Below are 17640 nucleotides of genomic sequence, written 5' to 3'. Positions count from 1 at the left end.
CAGTCTCAAAACATCGAACTATGCGAGTGCTTCATACGCTGCTGGTGAACGAGAAAAAACACCGAGCGCAATTCTGTATGTAAAAGGGCTCCACCTATTTCCATTTGAACTATTCACGCAGTGTTCCTGATCTTTCAGAAAATCATTTTCCGTTGGTACTATACTATTCATTTAACAAGCTTTTCTTAATGTTAGTCCCATAATTTTGCTTTTCTTCATTGCTGTTTCGAAAATATCTTCTAATTCGTTCCGTCCTCTTGAGTTTATTACTGAGACAACATCAATCATCTTTTTATTATGGTTCTAGATGTTTAATTTTCTTAGCTAACGCAAATCTATTTCTTTTGTTATTATCGACTCTTTTCTTTTTAGATCTTGGAGTTTGGACACTGATCCTACATCGAGAGTTAATGGATAGCATTTTTAATTTCCGACGTGGTGTAACTTGCTCTGGTTTTTTCTCCAGATCCGTGATATACCTGTAAAGAAATGTAAATAGATATTTATTTTAACAAATGTATTGTGACAAAGTCAGGTTTATTATTAATATCTTACCAGTTCAGAGCTCTGCATTTGGTGCATTGATAAAGCTTATTTTTAATTGAATTTTTATTGGCATTATTTGGAGGAGTACACCAAGTGAAACATTCAATTGATTGGTAACGCTCAAATGGATAAATGAACTTTTCTAAATTTTTGGTGAATTTCATTCCATGACAGATATCCTAAAAAAAAAGACATTGAGAATATGACATATAAAATAGGCTCTTAACTTTAAACATTTCAAAATTTACCTTATCCAAACCAGTGCAGAATACGAATTTATCTGATAGCATTGATAAGGGTGACGAGATTACACCTTCATATAAACAGTCATTTTCAAAATCGTAGTAGTCCACTGTATTAGGCTTTTTGAAAGGCATCAGCGTAGTTAGCTTTCCAGTTGAAGAAAAGATCAACTTGATTGGTGTATCATAATAACATGATATAGCTCCTAATCCATTGTCCAACGAAACTTCAATTTACTCTATAACTCCATCAGACGTGTTCATGGGTTTCATAGAAATCCCATCTATGATCTACAACAAAAAACATTGTATGTTAAAACAAAAAAATAACTAGGTAAGCTCAAGAATGAGTTAACGTTAACCAAGAATATGCAGGCTAAAGGGGAAATACAGCGCACACTCAGTCTCTCTCCCAGCAGGCTTAAATTTCACTGCATATTTTTAGTTAAATTCATTCTTGGTATATAAAGTTTGATAATGTGATTATGATTACCAATTTTGTATGTTGTGCGGTACTTATTAACAACCAGCAGAACCGGTGTTAAATTGCTGAGGTTTAGAGAATTCAAAACATTTAATGCAGGTCTCTTGGGATTTGGTTGATTTTCCTCGTCCACCGTAAAAGTCTCTTTGTCAACAAACCGTTTACGTTTTCTAGAATTATCAGTAAACCTATTTATTTCATCCCATTTACTTAAAGCAGCGGTTCCCAAAATGTGTTCCGCGGAACCCTAGGGTTCCGTGGAAGGATCACAGGGGTTCCGAGAATTCGCAGCGCAGCCATCTTTGTTTTTGTCAAGCGTCTTTTAAGATAAGTAAAAAAATTAGTTGGGGTTCCACCAGAATTAGGTGGATAATTTAGGGTTCCATAGCAAAATAAATTTGGGAACCGCTGACTTAAAGGAATTACAAATCCGAATATTTCAGTGTTCGTTTCTTTCTCTTCCACAGATCTTGGATATTCAGTTCTAAGCCTAGGTCTACCTTATCCAAGTCTTCTAACGCTTTGCTTTTTTAAAAAATATCTTCATTGTTTTCAATTCCAACGAGTTCAGTTTGGACTCCAGTCGTATGCAACTCTTTTATGTAAAAATTACATTTACTTGCCTGGTTTTTAGCATTTATAGGCAATAATGCCAATTGAACCGGGGTTTTTTTTCGAGCCATCTAGAACTGAAAATTAAGCGGACGATTGAAAGAGCTTATAGGAAATTCCGCCAGGGCGTTTAGCATCGCGAAACACAACTTTTACAAATATCCGACCAAAATTTTCAAATGCTTTACAGGCGATCTGATTGGGTGTTACTCAAAGGGTGGGAAGCATTGGGGGTTTGCATCTTAGATTTCATGGAAACCAAAGGAAATGTTACAGAATACCTTAAATGCGAGACTTTCTGTTTATGTCTATTTATTTTTGCACATATGAACTATTCTCCTATGATCTATCTAAAAAAATCCCGGGCAAAAGCTATAATTTGTCGGTCAAAAGTTTCGTAGAGATACAATATCGATAATAGTATTGTCAAACTATTAATGGACTATCAAACAATATAAGTTATAATAAAAAACATTTGTGTCAGGAAGTTCGAAAAGCATCCGTTTCTACTTGGTTTGGTTCTGCAGCTTTCTCATTAAAATGATTTTTCTACCATCTACATGTGAAAAAATATATTTTAAAAACTGAGAAATCTTGTTGAAATTCGGAAATTTCATCGTTCCTTGCTTACTAAATATATAATGAAAATTACCCAATAGGCCGATAAAAATATTATCCTACTAGCAGACTTCCCATCAGTACTTCCCCCGCGTGAACCTGCAAAAAAGAGGATTTCTCTGATTGGTCGAAATTTACGGCCAACTTCGAGGATTTGTTTTGCAGTCTAACGAATTCGCAATTCGCGAATTGGCAAGTTTGAAGCCATGGATTCTCCAAAGAAAAGGTTTGTAATGTTTTTGATAAATGTAAATTAAATAACATTTGAATAAAATTTGAATTTAATGTATTTAAATAAAGGCATTATAGAATAGACAAAAAGTGTTTTTAAACGTTAATATTTTTCAGGGACGCTCTTAAGCCAAGAACTTACAATAGCTCACTAAGCTCAGTCAAAATTGCAGAATTAATCCCAAAAGGAAATTAGACTAAACTTCTAAAAGATATCCCCAAGGAATATTCGGATGAGATTATTGCAGAACATCATTCAAGAAGTAAAAAACACAAAAACAAAGGCTACTGTATGTTCAAATCTAACCGAGTCAGGAAGGTTTTCTTATCATACCAACCTAGTCAATGTCTCTTATACATTAAAGCGAAAGTTCGTGCTTCTTACAAAGCAAACAGCATTTATGATTGCTGTGTTTCAATGGATGATAGTAAGGGAACTATTGTTTCGGGATTGTGAGAGTGTCCTTGTGGCCAGGGAGGAGTTTGTAGCCATGTTGCGGCTACTTTGTGGTTCATTTTGTTTGTTAATGAATAAATGCAATATTTAACTGTGATATTTTTAAGTTACTTTTGATTTTAAAGAAATTTAGATTTAGAAGATAATGGTGAGAAAGGGATAATACCAGTAATAAAAAATTATATTTGTGATTTTAATATTTAATTTTTTTACATCAAGAAGGGGTTCAGAAAAAAAATTTACCAAATAACAATATATTTTCAAATTTTTTTCCAGATTATCATTAATTGAATTAGAAAAGAATTCTTAAGTCCAATTAGACGATTCATTTTATATTTTTAACTTATAATTTACGTGTTAATCATAAGAAACGTTCGCGTAAGGCCACGATTCTTGCTAAGGCTTATGTTTCCCACAAAAATACTGCAGCAGACGAAATTGGTTTTGAAGGTTTTTTATAGTTTTGGTATATGTAGATAGATGGCACTGCTGTTGAACATACGTCACAGACTTACTTCCCCTTCGTACCCCCTTTCCGAAATCCTCTAGTAGTGAGGGAAAGAGAACAACTTAGGCGAAATATTTTTATCGACCTATTCATGGATGTTGATAGGCTTTGCGCGATGGTGAAATTTGGGGTTATGGATCATTTCATTGGCCTAGGCGTTGTAGATTTAATATTGTGATTTAACTATTAAATGGGCGTATTAACACTTTTAAAGGTGTGATTTAACTCTTAATAAAGGGCGTATTAAAACTTTTTAAGGTTTTAAAGGTGTGATTTAACTCTTAATAAAAGGCGTATTAACTCTTTACAAGGTGTGATTTAACTCTTAATAAAAGGCGTATTAACTCTTTACAATGTGTGATTTAACTCTTAATGAAGGGTGTATTAACTCTTTACAAGGTGTGATTTAACTCTTAATAAAAGGCGTATTAACTCTTTACAATGTGTGATTTAACTCTTAATGAAGGGTGTATTAACTCTTTACAAGGTGTGATTTAACTCTTAATAAAAGGCGTATTAACTCTTTACAATGTGTGATTTAACTCTTAATGAAGGGTGTATTAACTCTTTACAAGGTGTGATTTATCTCTTAATGAAGGGTGTATTAACTCTTTACAATGTGTGATTTAACTCTTAATGAAGGGTGTATTAACTCTTTACAAGGTGTGATTTATCTCTTAATGAAGGGTGTATTAACTCTTTACAATGTGTGATTTAACTCTTAATGAAGGGTGTATTAACTCTTTACAAGGTGTGATTTAACTCTTAATAAAAGTCGTATTAACTCTTAATAAAAGGCGTATTAACTCTTAATAAAAGGCGTATTAACTCTTTACAATGTGTGATTTAACTCTTAATGAAGGGTGTATTAACTCTTTACAAGGTGTGATTTATCTCTTAATGAAGGGTGTATTAACTCTTTACAATGTGTGATTTAACTCTTAATGAAGGGTGTATTAACTCTTTACAAGGTGTGATTTAACTCTTAATAAAAGGCGTATTAACTCTTTACAATGTGTGATTTAACTCTTAATGAAGGGGGTATTAACTCTTTACAAGGTGTGATTTATCTCTTAATGAAGGGTGTATTAACTCTTTACAATGTGTGATTTAACTCTTAATGAAGGGTGTATTAACTCTTTACAAGGTGTGATTTAACTCTTAATAAAAGGCGTATTAACTCTTTACAATGTGTGATTTAACTCTTAATGAAGGGTGTATTAACTCTTTACAAGGTGTTATTTAACTCTTAATAAAAGGCGTATTAACTCTTTACAATGTGTGATTTAACTATTAATGAAGGGTGTATTAACTCTTTACAATGTGTGATTTAACTCTTAATGAAGGGTGTATTAACTCTTTACAAGGTGTGATTTAACTCTTAATAAAAGGCGTATTAACTCTTTACAATGTGTGATTTAACTCTTAATGAAGGGTGTATTAACTCTTTACAAGGTGTGATTTAACTCTTAATAAAAGGCGTATTAACTCTTTACAATGTGTGATTTAACTCTTAATGAAGGGTGTATTAACTCTTTACAAGGTGTGATTTAACTCTTAATAAAAGGCGTATTAACTCTTTACAATGTGTGATTTAACTCTTAATAAAAGGCGTAACAACTCTTTACAATGTGTGATTTAACTCTTAATGAAGGGTGTATTAACTCTTTACAAGGTGTGATTTAACTCTTAATAAAAGGCGTATTAACTCTTAATAAAAGGCGTATTAACTCTTAATAAAAGGCGTATTAACTCTTTACAATGTGTGATTTAACTCTTAATGAAGAGTGTATTAACTCTTTACAAGGTGTGATTTATCTCTTAATAAAAGGCGTATTAACTCTTTACAATGTGTGATTTAACTCTTAATGAAGGGTGTATTAACTCTTTACAAGGTGTGATTTATCTCTTAATGAAGGGTGTATTAACTCTTTACAAATGTGTGATTTAACTCTTAATGAAGGGTGTATTAACTCTTTACAAGGTGTGATTTAACTCTTAATAAAAGGCGTATTAACTCTTTACAATGTGTGATTTAACTCTTAATGAAGGGTGTATTAACTCTTTACAATGTGTGATTTAACTCTTAATGAAGGGTGTATTAACTCTTTACAAGGTGTGATTTAACTCTTAATAAAAGGCGTATTAACTCTTTACAATGTGTGATTTAACTCTTAATGCAGGGTGTATTAACTCTTTACAATGTGTGATTTAACTCTTAATGAAGGGTGTATTAACTCTTTACAAGGTGTGATTTAACTCTTAATAAAAGGCGTATTAACTCTTTACAATATGTGATTTAACTCTTAATGAAGGGTGTATTAACTCTTTACAATGTGTGATTTAACTCTTAATGAAGGGTGTATTAACTCTTTACAATGTGTGATTTAACTCTTAATGCAGGGTGTATTAACTCTTTACAAGGTGTGATTTATCTCTTAATGAAGGGTGTATTAACTCTTTACAATGTGTGATTTAACTCTTAATGAAGGGTGTATTAACTCTTTACAAGGTGTGATTTAACTCTTAATAAAAGGCGTATTAACTCTTTACAATGTGTGATTTAACTCTTAATGAAGGGTGTATTAACTCTTTACAATGTGTGATTTAACTCTTAATGAAGGGTGTATTAACTCTTTACAAGGTGTGATTTAACTCTTAATAAAAGGCGTATTAACTCTTTACAATATGTGATTTAACTCTTAATGAAGGGTGTATTAACTCTTTACAATGTGTGATTTAACTCTTAATGCAGGGTGTATTAACTCTTTACAAGGTGTGATTTATCTCTTAATGAAGGGTGTATTAACTCTTTACAATGTGTGATTTAACTCTTAATGAAGGGTGTATTAACTCTTTACAAGGTGTGATTTAACTCTTAATAAAAGGCGTATTAACTCTTTACAATGTGTGATTTAACTCTTAATGAAGGGTGTATTAACTCTTTACAATGTGTGATTTAACTCTTAATGAAGGGTGTATTAACTCTTTACAAGGTGTGATTTAACTCTTAATAAAAGGCGTATTAACTCTTTACAATATGTGATTTAACTCTTAATGAAGGGTGTATTAACTCTTTACAAGGTGTGATTTAACTCTTAATAAAAGGCGTATTAACTCTTTACAATGTGTGATTTAACTCTTAATGAAGGGTGTATTAACTCTTTACAAGGTGTGATTTAACTCTTAATAAAAGGCGTATTAACTCTTTACAATATGTGATTTAACTCTTAATGAAGGGTGTATTAACTCTTTACAAGGTGTGATTTAACTCTTAATAAAAGGCGTATTAACTCTTTACAATGTGTGATTTAACTCTTAATGAAGGGTGTATTAACTCTTTACAATGTGTGATTTAACTCTTAATGCAGGGTGTATTAACTCTTTACAAGGTGTGATTTATCTCTTAATGAAGGGTGTTCTTAACTCTTTACAATGTGTGATTTAACTCTTAATGAAGGGTGTATTAACTCTTTACAAGGTGTGATTTAACTCTTAATAAAAGGCGTATTAACTCTTTACAATGTGTGATTTAACTCTTAATGAAGGGTGTATTAACTCTTTACAATGTGTGATTTAACTCTTAATGAAGGGTGTATTAACTCTTTACAAGGTGTGATTTAACTCTTAATAAAAGGCGTATTAACTCTTTACAATATGTGATTTAACTCTTAATGAAAGGTGTATTAACTCTTTACAAGGTGTGATTTAACTCTTAATAAAAGGCGTATTAACCTTTTACAATGTGTGATTTAACTCTTAATGAAGGGTGTATTAACTCTTTACAATGTGTGATTTAACTCTTGATGAAGGGTGTATTAACTCTTTACAAGGTGTGATTTAACTCTTAATAAAAGGCGTATTAACTCTTTACAATGTGTGATTTAACTCTTAATGAAGGGTGTATTAACTCTTTACAAGGTGTGATTTAACTCTTAATAAAGGGCGTATTAACACTTTTAAAGGTGTGATTTAACTTGAACAAAAGGGCGTATTAACACTTTTATCAGCCTATTCTAGGTTAAACCGTATAAAAAATTTCACAATTCTTGGTTACACAGTGTAAAAAAATTAACGATTCTATGTTAAAATGAAGAAAAATCCAATTCTAGGTTAAACAGTGTTAAACATTTCCCAATTCTAGGTCAAAAATTGTAAAAAAACTTCACAGTTCTAGGTTAGTCAGTGTAAAATGTTTCTTAATTCTAGGTTAAGCAGTGTTAAATGTAACACCCTGTAGACTTTGGGTACGTTCAGTAACGCTCATCAAAAAACATCGATGAGTAATCGATGCGAACATTTTGTAAATGTACCATTTTTCGTGTTTCCGATTTGACGTCACGATGGGCATCCGATGCTCATCAAAAAACATCTCGGAGACGAGGTTTTTTTGATGTCTTGACGACAAATCAGTCAGTGTTCACAGTTTAGCTGGCGGATGAGTTAAAATTATACAACGGTCGTTGCAACTACACTCTTAGAAAAAAGGGTTCGTAATGGGTTTTTTTTAGAACTCCACCGTTCTTTGTGGAACTATTGCGGTTCTTAGTGATTTGAATGGTTCTAAGTTGAATCTCTGGGATAGATGTAGAACCTAAGCGTTTATTATAGAACCTTTGGGTGTTACACAGAACTTGTAGGTTTGTAATAGAACATTGGGGTTTTTTATGGAACATATATGGGTTCTTTCTTGAGTCCCCGGGTTCAACACAGAACATTTTGCCGTTTCTTTAGACCAAGGGTTCATTTCAGAACGTAAAAGGTTTATTTTTAAATCCGTGGGTTTGACATTGAACTTATGGTTTTATAATTCAGCCTCGGGGTTTTTAGTAGAACGTTACGATTACTTACTTGACGTCAGGGTTCATGATAAAACAATTGGGGTTTTATAGGAACCTAAATAAGTTTGTCTTTCATAACAATTTTTAAAAATAAATAAATTTTTAACTGAGTAACGCATTTTATAAAAAAAAAATACCTATACTCAGTAATAAAAATACTTTAATTTTAAATAACTTTAAATGTAACATTAAACATTCTCTAGGTGGCGATATTAAATTGCTTTTTTCTGTTCTCAATAGAAAGATAACGAAATATATTAGTTCTACTAAGATTTTTAAGTTTTGTATATTACGTTTCATTTTGTACTAAATAAAACATTTTATTGTTCGACTCAGCACAAATTAAACTTTAGCCTCGTTTTAACAAAAAATTACAATTTAGTAACTTATTTAAGAAATTAAGAAGCAATACATAATAATATAAATAGCACTAATTTTAAATTTCATTAACTTCAATGGCATTACTTTTAATTTTTAGATTTCATTAAAACTAGCGGGAAAAAGGAAGTATAAAATGCTTTTTACTAATATCAAAATTCATGTTAAATTTTCTGATATTTACAAACCTATATATTAAATAACTAAATTAAGTATTAGAATTAGAATAACAACCTTAAAACGAAAATTAATAAATAATAACTACCCTTATAAAATTTAAATGTAACATATCACCCCCCCCCCCCCCCCCCCACCTTTTTCAGCATAAGCTCCAAAGAAAAATATTGTAAATTCTCGAGCGTAAATTCCCTAGAAAAATAACAATGACGACGTCATAGGTCAGGAAAATGGGATGGAGCATGGACGCGTCCATCTCAATATCTCTGGCGGGAGCTAAGCCTCCCCAAACGGCCAGGCTGTCCGAAACTGATAATATTTTAAGGGAAACGACGTGGTTTTTCCAAATTGCAACACCACTGGTCGCTCATTCCTTGCCCAGTCAAACATCTCGAAACGGGTTGCCCCCCCCCCACCAACACAGTATATGGAGAGACCCCGGGAGGGCGCAAAGGAATTTCCCGTTTTCTAGGAAAATAGTTTAGCGCTTAACTGTATAGGACACGGCCGTTTACCAACGGTCACTCACTTTCTACCCTTCGCGGCTTGTAATTCGGTAGTATATTATTTCGTCACGGTAATCGGTATAGAGTGCAGGAATATACCACGTCCACCACGAGGGATAATTTCGAATTGAAGAATCCGATAATTGGAGTCTTATTTGTTTAACAACTTTCATTTTTGTCTAAAAAGTAAGTAATCTTAAGTATAATCTAAGTTCATTGGTATTATATTTGAAAACCCATTAAAAAAATAAAAAGCGCACATTTTAATTTGTAATATATTTAGATTTTTACTTTATTTCTAAAATTTTATAGAAAAGTTGTAACTAAATGTCTTTAATTATGCTTAAAATATTTTAACTTATTTCAGAATTTAACCGTAAATAAACAGTACTTTAATTACAAATTCATAATGGTTGATTTTTGAGTTTAGCTTTAGTCTTAGTCGCTAATTCAAAATAACGGTCAAAAACGCCGCCGATCTGTTTAGTAAAATATTTTCGGCGGCGTAATCGTCGGCCATTTTCGGTATGGAGATACAGGCCGGAAGGCAGGCAATGCTGCCAGATTTCGATACCCCGAAAACGGCCAACTCTCTCAAATGTTTTCGTTTCAAAACGAAAATTTTGCGGCGTAGCTATCGACTAAGACTATAAACTATTATTTGCGTTTTTAAACCAATGGGTCTTCATATATCACAAACTTAAGTCATACAGTAAGTTAAGATTTAAAATTAGATAATTTTAAATCGGTTTTTAAAAGGATACGTAAGTCATTCGACAAGTTTACATTTCAACTGTAATTTAAAATTAAGCAATATTTTATTTAGTCGCTTAAATAATTCCGCGCTTCGTTATCATTTCAATATCTTTAAAAAGTATGATATAACTTAGCTAATAAAATATATTTGTCGACTTACTTTATCCTTTGCTTTAAGTATGGTTTACGTTTTTTCGTGTTTGTGTATTCTCTCCAAAGACTAACGCTTTTGTACTAAAATATCTTTGACTGAGTGCCAGACTAAACTAATATTTGGGAATTTTAAACGTAATAAAAGAGCTTTATGCAATTTTTAAACAATTTACTCTCACTAATAGTTTTACTGAAATCTCTTTACATCCTCTCAAGTTCGCTCTTCATTTTTTATCAGATGATGTAATATTTTTTTATGAATTTGGTACAGTATTTTTCCCGAGGGGCCGTTCACTCCCATGTTAAAGTTTGCATTCTCGATCGATTAAATCCGACAAAATCACGTTTTAGTTATTAACCCACAATTAAGTTGATTAAAACAAGAGTATACTGATTAAATCGCGATTAAACTATCTCTCTGAAAGTGTAACGTTTCAATTTCTTTGTTTTGACTTCATTACAGGGTTATAAAGAGCATGTGAGGGCAACGCAGTTCTCTATCAGTTTACAATTTGAAAACAATGGACCCACTCCCATTAAATTACATTTGTTCTATTTGCAAAACGGAAAGAACTTATTTGCTCAAACTTTTCTCTCACATGAAAATTTTGCACTGGCCGCAGCCCGGATTTAGCGTTACCTGTCCTGTTCCGCAATGTGCTTATACATTTAAAAATATCGAATCCTTCAGGAAGCACTTATATAGAAAACATCCAATTCATTTAAAAGACAATGCTAGATCAGATATCGTTGCCAATCTCGTTTCCCCAACCCCTGAGATTAGCGTAGATGACTTTAGCTTTGATGGGTTTGATAATAATAGTTTACAAAACGAAGAAGTTAGCCACGAAGATGCACTCGACATAGACAAGCTTAGAAAAAACGTCGCGTTATTTCTATTAAAAATTAGAGAGCAGCATCAACTTCCTTCTTCTGTTGCCCAGAATATAGCTAATGACCTAAGCGGGATTTTAGAAAGCTGCTTAGAGCTACCTAGAGAAAACATTATTGAAAATCCTCATCTTGCAACTTCAGTAACTAGTATAATTAAAAGTGAGCACGTACTTAACGCGTATTGTAAAAAATCACTGAATCTAGTTGAGCCAGAAGAATTTGTCTTAGGGGTCAGAAAAATTAAAAAAAGAGAAATTAAAGATACAACTGTAATGGTACCAATAGGAAAAGTTATAAAAATGTTATTAAATCACGATGACATTTGGCAAGATATTATGGAAGATAAAGCTAGATTAAACAAGGAAAAGGTTTTGAATACAGATGTTTTAAGTGATTTTAGTGATGGCGAGGTTTTTAAAAGAAAGAGTTTTTTATATAACCCCATAAAAGACGTTATGTTACGGATTCAATTGTACTTGGACGAAGTGGAGCTTTGTAACCCATTAGGTGGAAAGAGAGGTTTAAACAAAATTACGTTATTATATTTTACAATTGGCAATGTCAAAGTCTATCGTCGAAGCAAACTCAGCCAAATCTTCTTGCTTAGCGCTTTTAAATACACGCATGTCTTAAAGTACGGCTATGACAAAATTTTAGAGCCAGTTATAAATGACTTAAAAATGTTGCAATCCGAGGGAATTTTCATTGAGAAACACCGAAAAGTTGTTAGGGGTTCAATAACAACAATATGTGCCGACAACCTTTCGGCTCACTGTTTCGGTGGTTTAACAAAACATTTTTCGAGCGGAAGAATTTGTCGTATTTGTATGGCAACCAAAGAGCAAATTTCTACGGAATTTAGCGAGGATAGCTTTATCTTAAGAACTGAAGCTGTGCATAAATACCACGTAGCGGAAGTAAAAAAAAACTCAGACAATGCAAAAATATACGGTGTTGTTAGAGATTGCCCATTTATATCTATACCTCACTTCAAATTTACCGAGTCATTTCCCCCCGACTTAATGCATGACCTATTTGAAGGCGTAATTCCCAAAATTATGAAATTGGTAATAACAGAGTTTGTAAAAAGTGGACTTTTTTCTTTAGACTATCTTAATTCTAAAATTGAATCTTTTCACTATGGTGAACTTGAGAGAGGAAATAAACCCGTACTAATTAGCAATAGAGTTTTAACAGCAGCGGGAAAAATATGCGGAAGTGCTTCACAAAAAAAATGCCTCTTTTATATTTTTCCAATGATTTTAGGAGATATTGTTCTTTCTGAAAATAAACATTGGCAGCTTATAATATTATTGACTGAAATAGTTCAGATTGTTACAGCGCCGGCTATTTCAAAACATTGGCTTTCTTATTTAAAATACCAAATTTCTGATTTTTGCGAGGCACTTCAAGAACTATCTCCCACTAGTTTTATTACTAAGGTTCACTATCTTATCCATTATCCTCGGTTAATAGAGGAATACGGACCTTTAATTAGACACTGGTGTATGCGATATGAAGCTAAACACCAATATTTCAAAAATATGGCTTTCAAAGCTAGAAATTTTAAAAATATTGCCAAAACAATTGCTAATCGACATCAAAAATTATTATGTTGGTTACAAAGTGGTAGCCAATGTTTCGAAAATGATAATGATGAGGGCAAATGTAAAGAAATTGATATAAAAGAGTTACCGAGTGGTTTAAGAGATTGTATAGTAGATCGTTTTAGTTTAGTCGACACGGATGTTATAATGGAAACCAAATCGTTAATTAAAAATAGCGTTAAATATGCAAAAGACTTTTTTTTTATTTTCGATCTTATCGAAGCTGAGAATATTCCAATATTTTACAAAATTTTATACGTTTTGAAAATAAAAAATGAGTTGGTACTTTGTGTAAGATTATATCAAACTCACAGCTGTAATCAGCATATGGCATCGTATTCAGTGAAAGATATAAATACGTGGGAGCTTTTGACTCCGGGTACAGCAAAAATGTTTCATCCCCCAATACATTCATTTAAGTCTGGAGGAGAGGAATACGTCAAATTGCACCATTGGCTTTGCAAAGCTTAAAAGACTGATACATCTGTGTTTTTAAAATTTTTGTATAGCATGGCTGATAGCTATATGACATATCACGTAACATGTGAAGAGAGAAAGAAAATTATAAATGTTAATTCTACTTTGACAATCAAAGATTTAATGAACGAGATTGGAACAACGTTCCAAAAAGATGTAACTTTTTTGCAAATTTACCAAGAAAGTTGGTCGGATTGGATTGACCTAGAAACAACTGGTAGCCTCCCAGTAAACAAATCGAAACTGAAAGTTCAAGTAGTAGACCACGTTGGGCTAAAGCAAACATCAACCGAAGATGGGGCAGAGCAAAATCCAGCCGAGTAAGTGTGACAAACAATTTTCCTTTCCTATCCATTTCTCATATTTAAAACAATTAAGCTTATAAACTAATAATACAATTCACAATTCTAAAGGCCGGAACGAGATGAAACTACTATGGAAATTGATGTTGGCATAGATTTAAATTCACCGCACCAAAGAAATTCTAACGAAGTATCTGAAGATATGGAATCTGGCTTACGGGACCGTGACGAAGGGGAATTGCCCCTTAAGTACTCAATTCCGAACTTCTCTAATGAAGTTGAACAATTGATTAGAAGCAAAGATAGGACCCTTTTTGGGAAAAAGTACCGTGGGAAAATTATCTCTGCCATTTACGAAGACATGAGAACTCACGTATTGTAAGTTATATAGATTCAATACCCGCCTGATAATATTAGAATATGTTAATATTTATTTTTTGAAGGTATCCAACAAAAGACGAATATCAAAAGATTGGAATGTTATTGGTGGCGAAACATCCATTTCTGGCTGACCCGAAACTCAGGCCGAAACACGTAAGTTAACTAACTCCTCATAAAAATACTATTTTAAATCTATTTATATTTCTAAGATATAAAACATCTTTTTCTTCGGACCAATATAAACTAATCAATATTTATGTATTTTTAATTTGTATTAGGCTAATTGGGTTTTGGCAATAAGACAAAAATTTCGACACGAACGGATGCCTTTGACCAAACTTAAGAAAGTTATCGAAATGAAAAAGAAGTTCGGTTCATGCCGAAGTCTAGGAAAAGAGAAAGCGACTTCCAAAGAAAATGAGTTAAAACAAATCACAAAACCAAGAATATTACATGTAAATAGACTATTATATTTTTTTCTCTTTATGTCTCAATAAAATTATTATAAAATAAATTTCAGCTTCAAGACCTTTCGCATGCGGAAGACGACAACAGCATTAAAGAGCACCTAAAACTCTTGTGTAATGAGTTAAAACACAGCAAAATTGACCAAAGTTTAGTAAATGAAAAAATGACTAAAACGTTCAATTTCCGTCAAAAATTTTCAATCCAAAAAGATATTTCAGAAATTCTTGAAAAATTTCCAGCTTTAGCAAAGGAAAATGAAGTAAAGGCGTGGCTTTTATCTAAATATAATTAAGACTGTATAAAATATAATATATAATATATTTTCTTCTATATAATAAAATATATTTTATATCATAACGTAATATATTTTATACTATACAAAATATTTTACAGTTAATCGAGGAACTCGCACGAATTTGTGGAAAATCAAACGGCTTGGATATAAATCACACCTTTATAAGTCACATGACTCAAAAAAAAAACAAAATTTTAGAATTAGCGAAAAAAAAATCATCTAAAAGCAAAGCAATTCTCGAATTATTGGAAAAGAAGAAAGATATTGAGTTACAAAGCGAGTTTCATGGTAAGATAAATACCACGGGTAAGATTGGAATCCAAAATTAATTTGTTTTTAATTTTACAGAGCTAGAAGTAGATGCGGCAATTTTGCTTTTTTGCACTCTGTTTTCGGAAGATTCTGATCTTTTGTACATCAATGAGGTAAATATTTGTTTCGTAAAATTATTTACGTCAATTAATGGTTTGAAAAAATTCTAAAAGTTTTACTTCAATTGAAATTTTTTTTAAGCTTTTTGGGGATAGGCGTCAAAAAAACTTGTGTTTTTAGAAAATAGTGTAAGGAAATTAAAATACCAGTATTTATTTAAGCCTTTTGTACAATTGTTCATCTTTGGTATATTTTTTGCAATTGCGCCGGCAAGTTCATTTTTAGACTGAAGAATACTTTCTGCTAAACTGGTGATAACATAAAAAAATACCGCACAAGCGCAGTAAAAATTATATTTCAATGACAACAATTAAAATAGGCTAGAAAATGCTGGTCATTTGATCGACTCTGCTTACATCTTATATATATTTTTTAAAAAGATTTAGTTTACTTACTCCGGACACTAAGTTTTAACTAAATGTAACCCGTAAAGTGTAAATAATTTCATTAAATGATTAACCCTTGAAAATTATCTTTTATTTAGACTGAACAAAAACATCCAACACCGACGCTTTTTTTTTCTGAAGATGATGTATTCAAATCGGATATCATTTTAAGAATTGAAAGCCACGTTTTTTATATTACAAACATAAGAAAAGGAATTATATGTCTTTTCGCGGCCTACTACGTATTTCAGCTAGAATATCCAAAGAAGTTAAAGAAAACTCTCGAATATTTCCAAAAAGTAATTTTTGGCCTAGATTCTAAAAATATTTCGATTTCAGTTTGCAATGTTGTTAAAAAATTAGATTAGCAATAGAAAAAGTCAATTCTTAAAAATAAAATATTTTCGTAAATATTTGTATTGTTATTTGCATTATTAGTATACATACTGTATTTAATTTAAATTAAAAAGTGTAATAAGGTCGTTAATTAAAAGATTTTCTAAGGAGCAAATCGTTTTGGACTATAGAACCGTCGAGGGCTTTAATAACGAACCCATTATGGTGAGAATATAAAACCGAAGATCATTAACTTACGGGCCCTTGACAGTGCTATTTAGAACCGTAACGGGTTACACAATGGAACGTTAATGGTGTCAAGCAGAACGTTGTAGCGTGCCCATACGAACCCTTGGCAGTGCCATTCAGAACCGTCTAGGGTTCCGCAATGGAACGATAATGGTGTTATTTAGAACCGTAAAGGGTTACAGAATGTAACGTTAATGGGGCCATGCAGAACCTAGAAGCGTTCCCATAGGAACCGTTGACAGTGCCATCCAGAACCGTCTAGGGTTCCGCAATGGAACGATAATGGTGCCATATTGAACCGTGAAGCGTTCCCATGGGAACGCTTGACAGTGTTATTAAGAACCGTAAAGGGTTACAGAATGGAACGTTAATGGGGCCATGCAGAACCTAGAAGCGTTCCCATAGGAACCCTTGACAGTGCCATTCGGAACCGTCTAGGGTTCCATAATGGAACGTCAATGGTGCCAAGCAGAACGTTGTAGCGTTCCGATACGAAACCTTGGGAGTGTCATTTAGAACCGTAAAGGGTTCCACAATGTAACGTTAATGGTGCCAAGCAGAACGTTGTAGCGTTTGGTTTAGAACCCCTGACGGTGCGCTATAGCACCGTAATACGTTTGTAATTGAACCTCTAATGGGTCTAAATTAAACCATGACGAGTTCTATCGCGAACCTTGCAGCAAAGGTTCTACACAGAACAATTACGGGTTTAAAATATGGGACATGGGTTAAGAACCCTTTTTCGGGCAATTTGGAACCCTTTTTTCTAAGAGTGTATAAAGAATATTGTCGTCAACAATTTCGTCATTTACCAACTCATTAATTATTGAAAATAATATTTTTCACTTCCTATGATTTTCGAGCCCCGTAAAATTTATAGTCGCCATTTTTAAAAACAGCGCTGACTAGAAATAACACCGTTCAGTGACTTCCTACGTCACTATGATGACAAGCACTCATCAAGTAAAACCGATTTTTCCCAGATTTGCGTTACTGAACGTTCCCTTATGTCACCATTTGCGCTATTTCTGCTTAATCTGAACGCCCTTTTCGCTCACCCTGTATATATTGCCTGCATGGATGATTTCTAAAACGTTGGCAGTGTGAACATGCTTTTAGTACGAAAACTGTACTATGCACCGAGTTTCGTATCAAATAAGGGTTCTAAGCAAATTTAATATCTAGATTACGTAAGTTGAAAGGGTAACCCTCAACGACCTCCTTTGGAGCCGCTGGCGTATCACTGGTTTAATTTTCAAGCAACGCAGATTGTGTCATTATTTCCCCACTTCTTAATCAGAAGG

At 32.7% G+C, this 17640-nt stretch overlaps 2 protein-coding genes across 2 annotated transcripts; both read left to right on the top strand.

The window, feature by feature from the left end:
- Positions 1–11030: 11030 nt before the first annotated feature.
- On the top strand, positions 11031–13481 carry LOC149957646 (uncharacterized). Its single transcript, XM_090167117.1, has one exon. It carries the CDS (start codon positions 11031–11033, stop codon positions 13479–13481), a length of 2451 nt encoding a protein of 816 aa, XP_090023243.1.
- A 39-nt stretch (positions 13482–13520) lies between these two features.
- LOC149957645 (uncharacterized) lies at positions 13521–15485 on the top strand. Its single transcript, XM_090167116.1, has 8 exons — positions 13521–13807; positions 13901–14167; positions 14233–14323; positions 14449–14625; positions 14691–14897; positions 15032–15221; positions 15282–15358; positions 15447–15485. The coding sequence occupies exons 1-8, from the start codon at positions 13521–13523 to the stop codon at positions 15483–15485; spliced, it is 1335 nt and encodes a 444-aa protein (XP_090023242.1).
- The last annotated feature ends 2155 nt before the right edge of the window (positions 15486–17640 follow it).

Source organism: Leiobunum rupestre, chromosome 2, assembly GCF_980474605.1.
Source record: "Leiobunum rupestre chromosome 2, qqLeiRupe1.1.hap1, whole genome shotgun sequence".
NCBI lineage: Eukaryota > Metazoa > Arthropoda > Arachnida > Opiliones > Sclerosomatidae > Leiobunum > Leiobunum rupestre.
Note: the sequence above shows the minus strand (reverse complement) of the source record. Positions and strands in the feature narration are given on the sequence as shown.

What these genes read in the sequence shown, in the direction of transcription:
- LOC149957646 (XM_090167117.1), top strand. Translation starts at nt 11,031, where the DNA reads ATGGACCCACTCCCATTAAATTACATTTGTTCTATTTGCAAAACGGAA.
- LOC149957645 (XM_090167116.1), top strand. Translation starts at nt 13,521, where the DNA reads ATGGCTGATAGCTATATGACATATCACGTAACATGTGAAGAGAGAAAG. An exon ending in CAAAACCAAGAATATTACAT is followed by an intron (nt 14,626 to 14,690) that starts GTAAATAGACTA and finishes AATAAATTTCAG; the next exon opens with CTTCAAGACCTTTCGCATGC. An exon ending in CTTTAGCAAAGGAAAATGAA is followed by an intron (nt 14,898 to 15,031) that starts GTAAAGGCGTGG and finishes AATATTTTACAG; the next exon opens with TTAATCGAGGAACTCGCACG.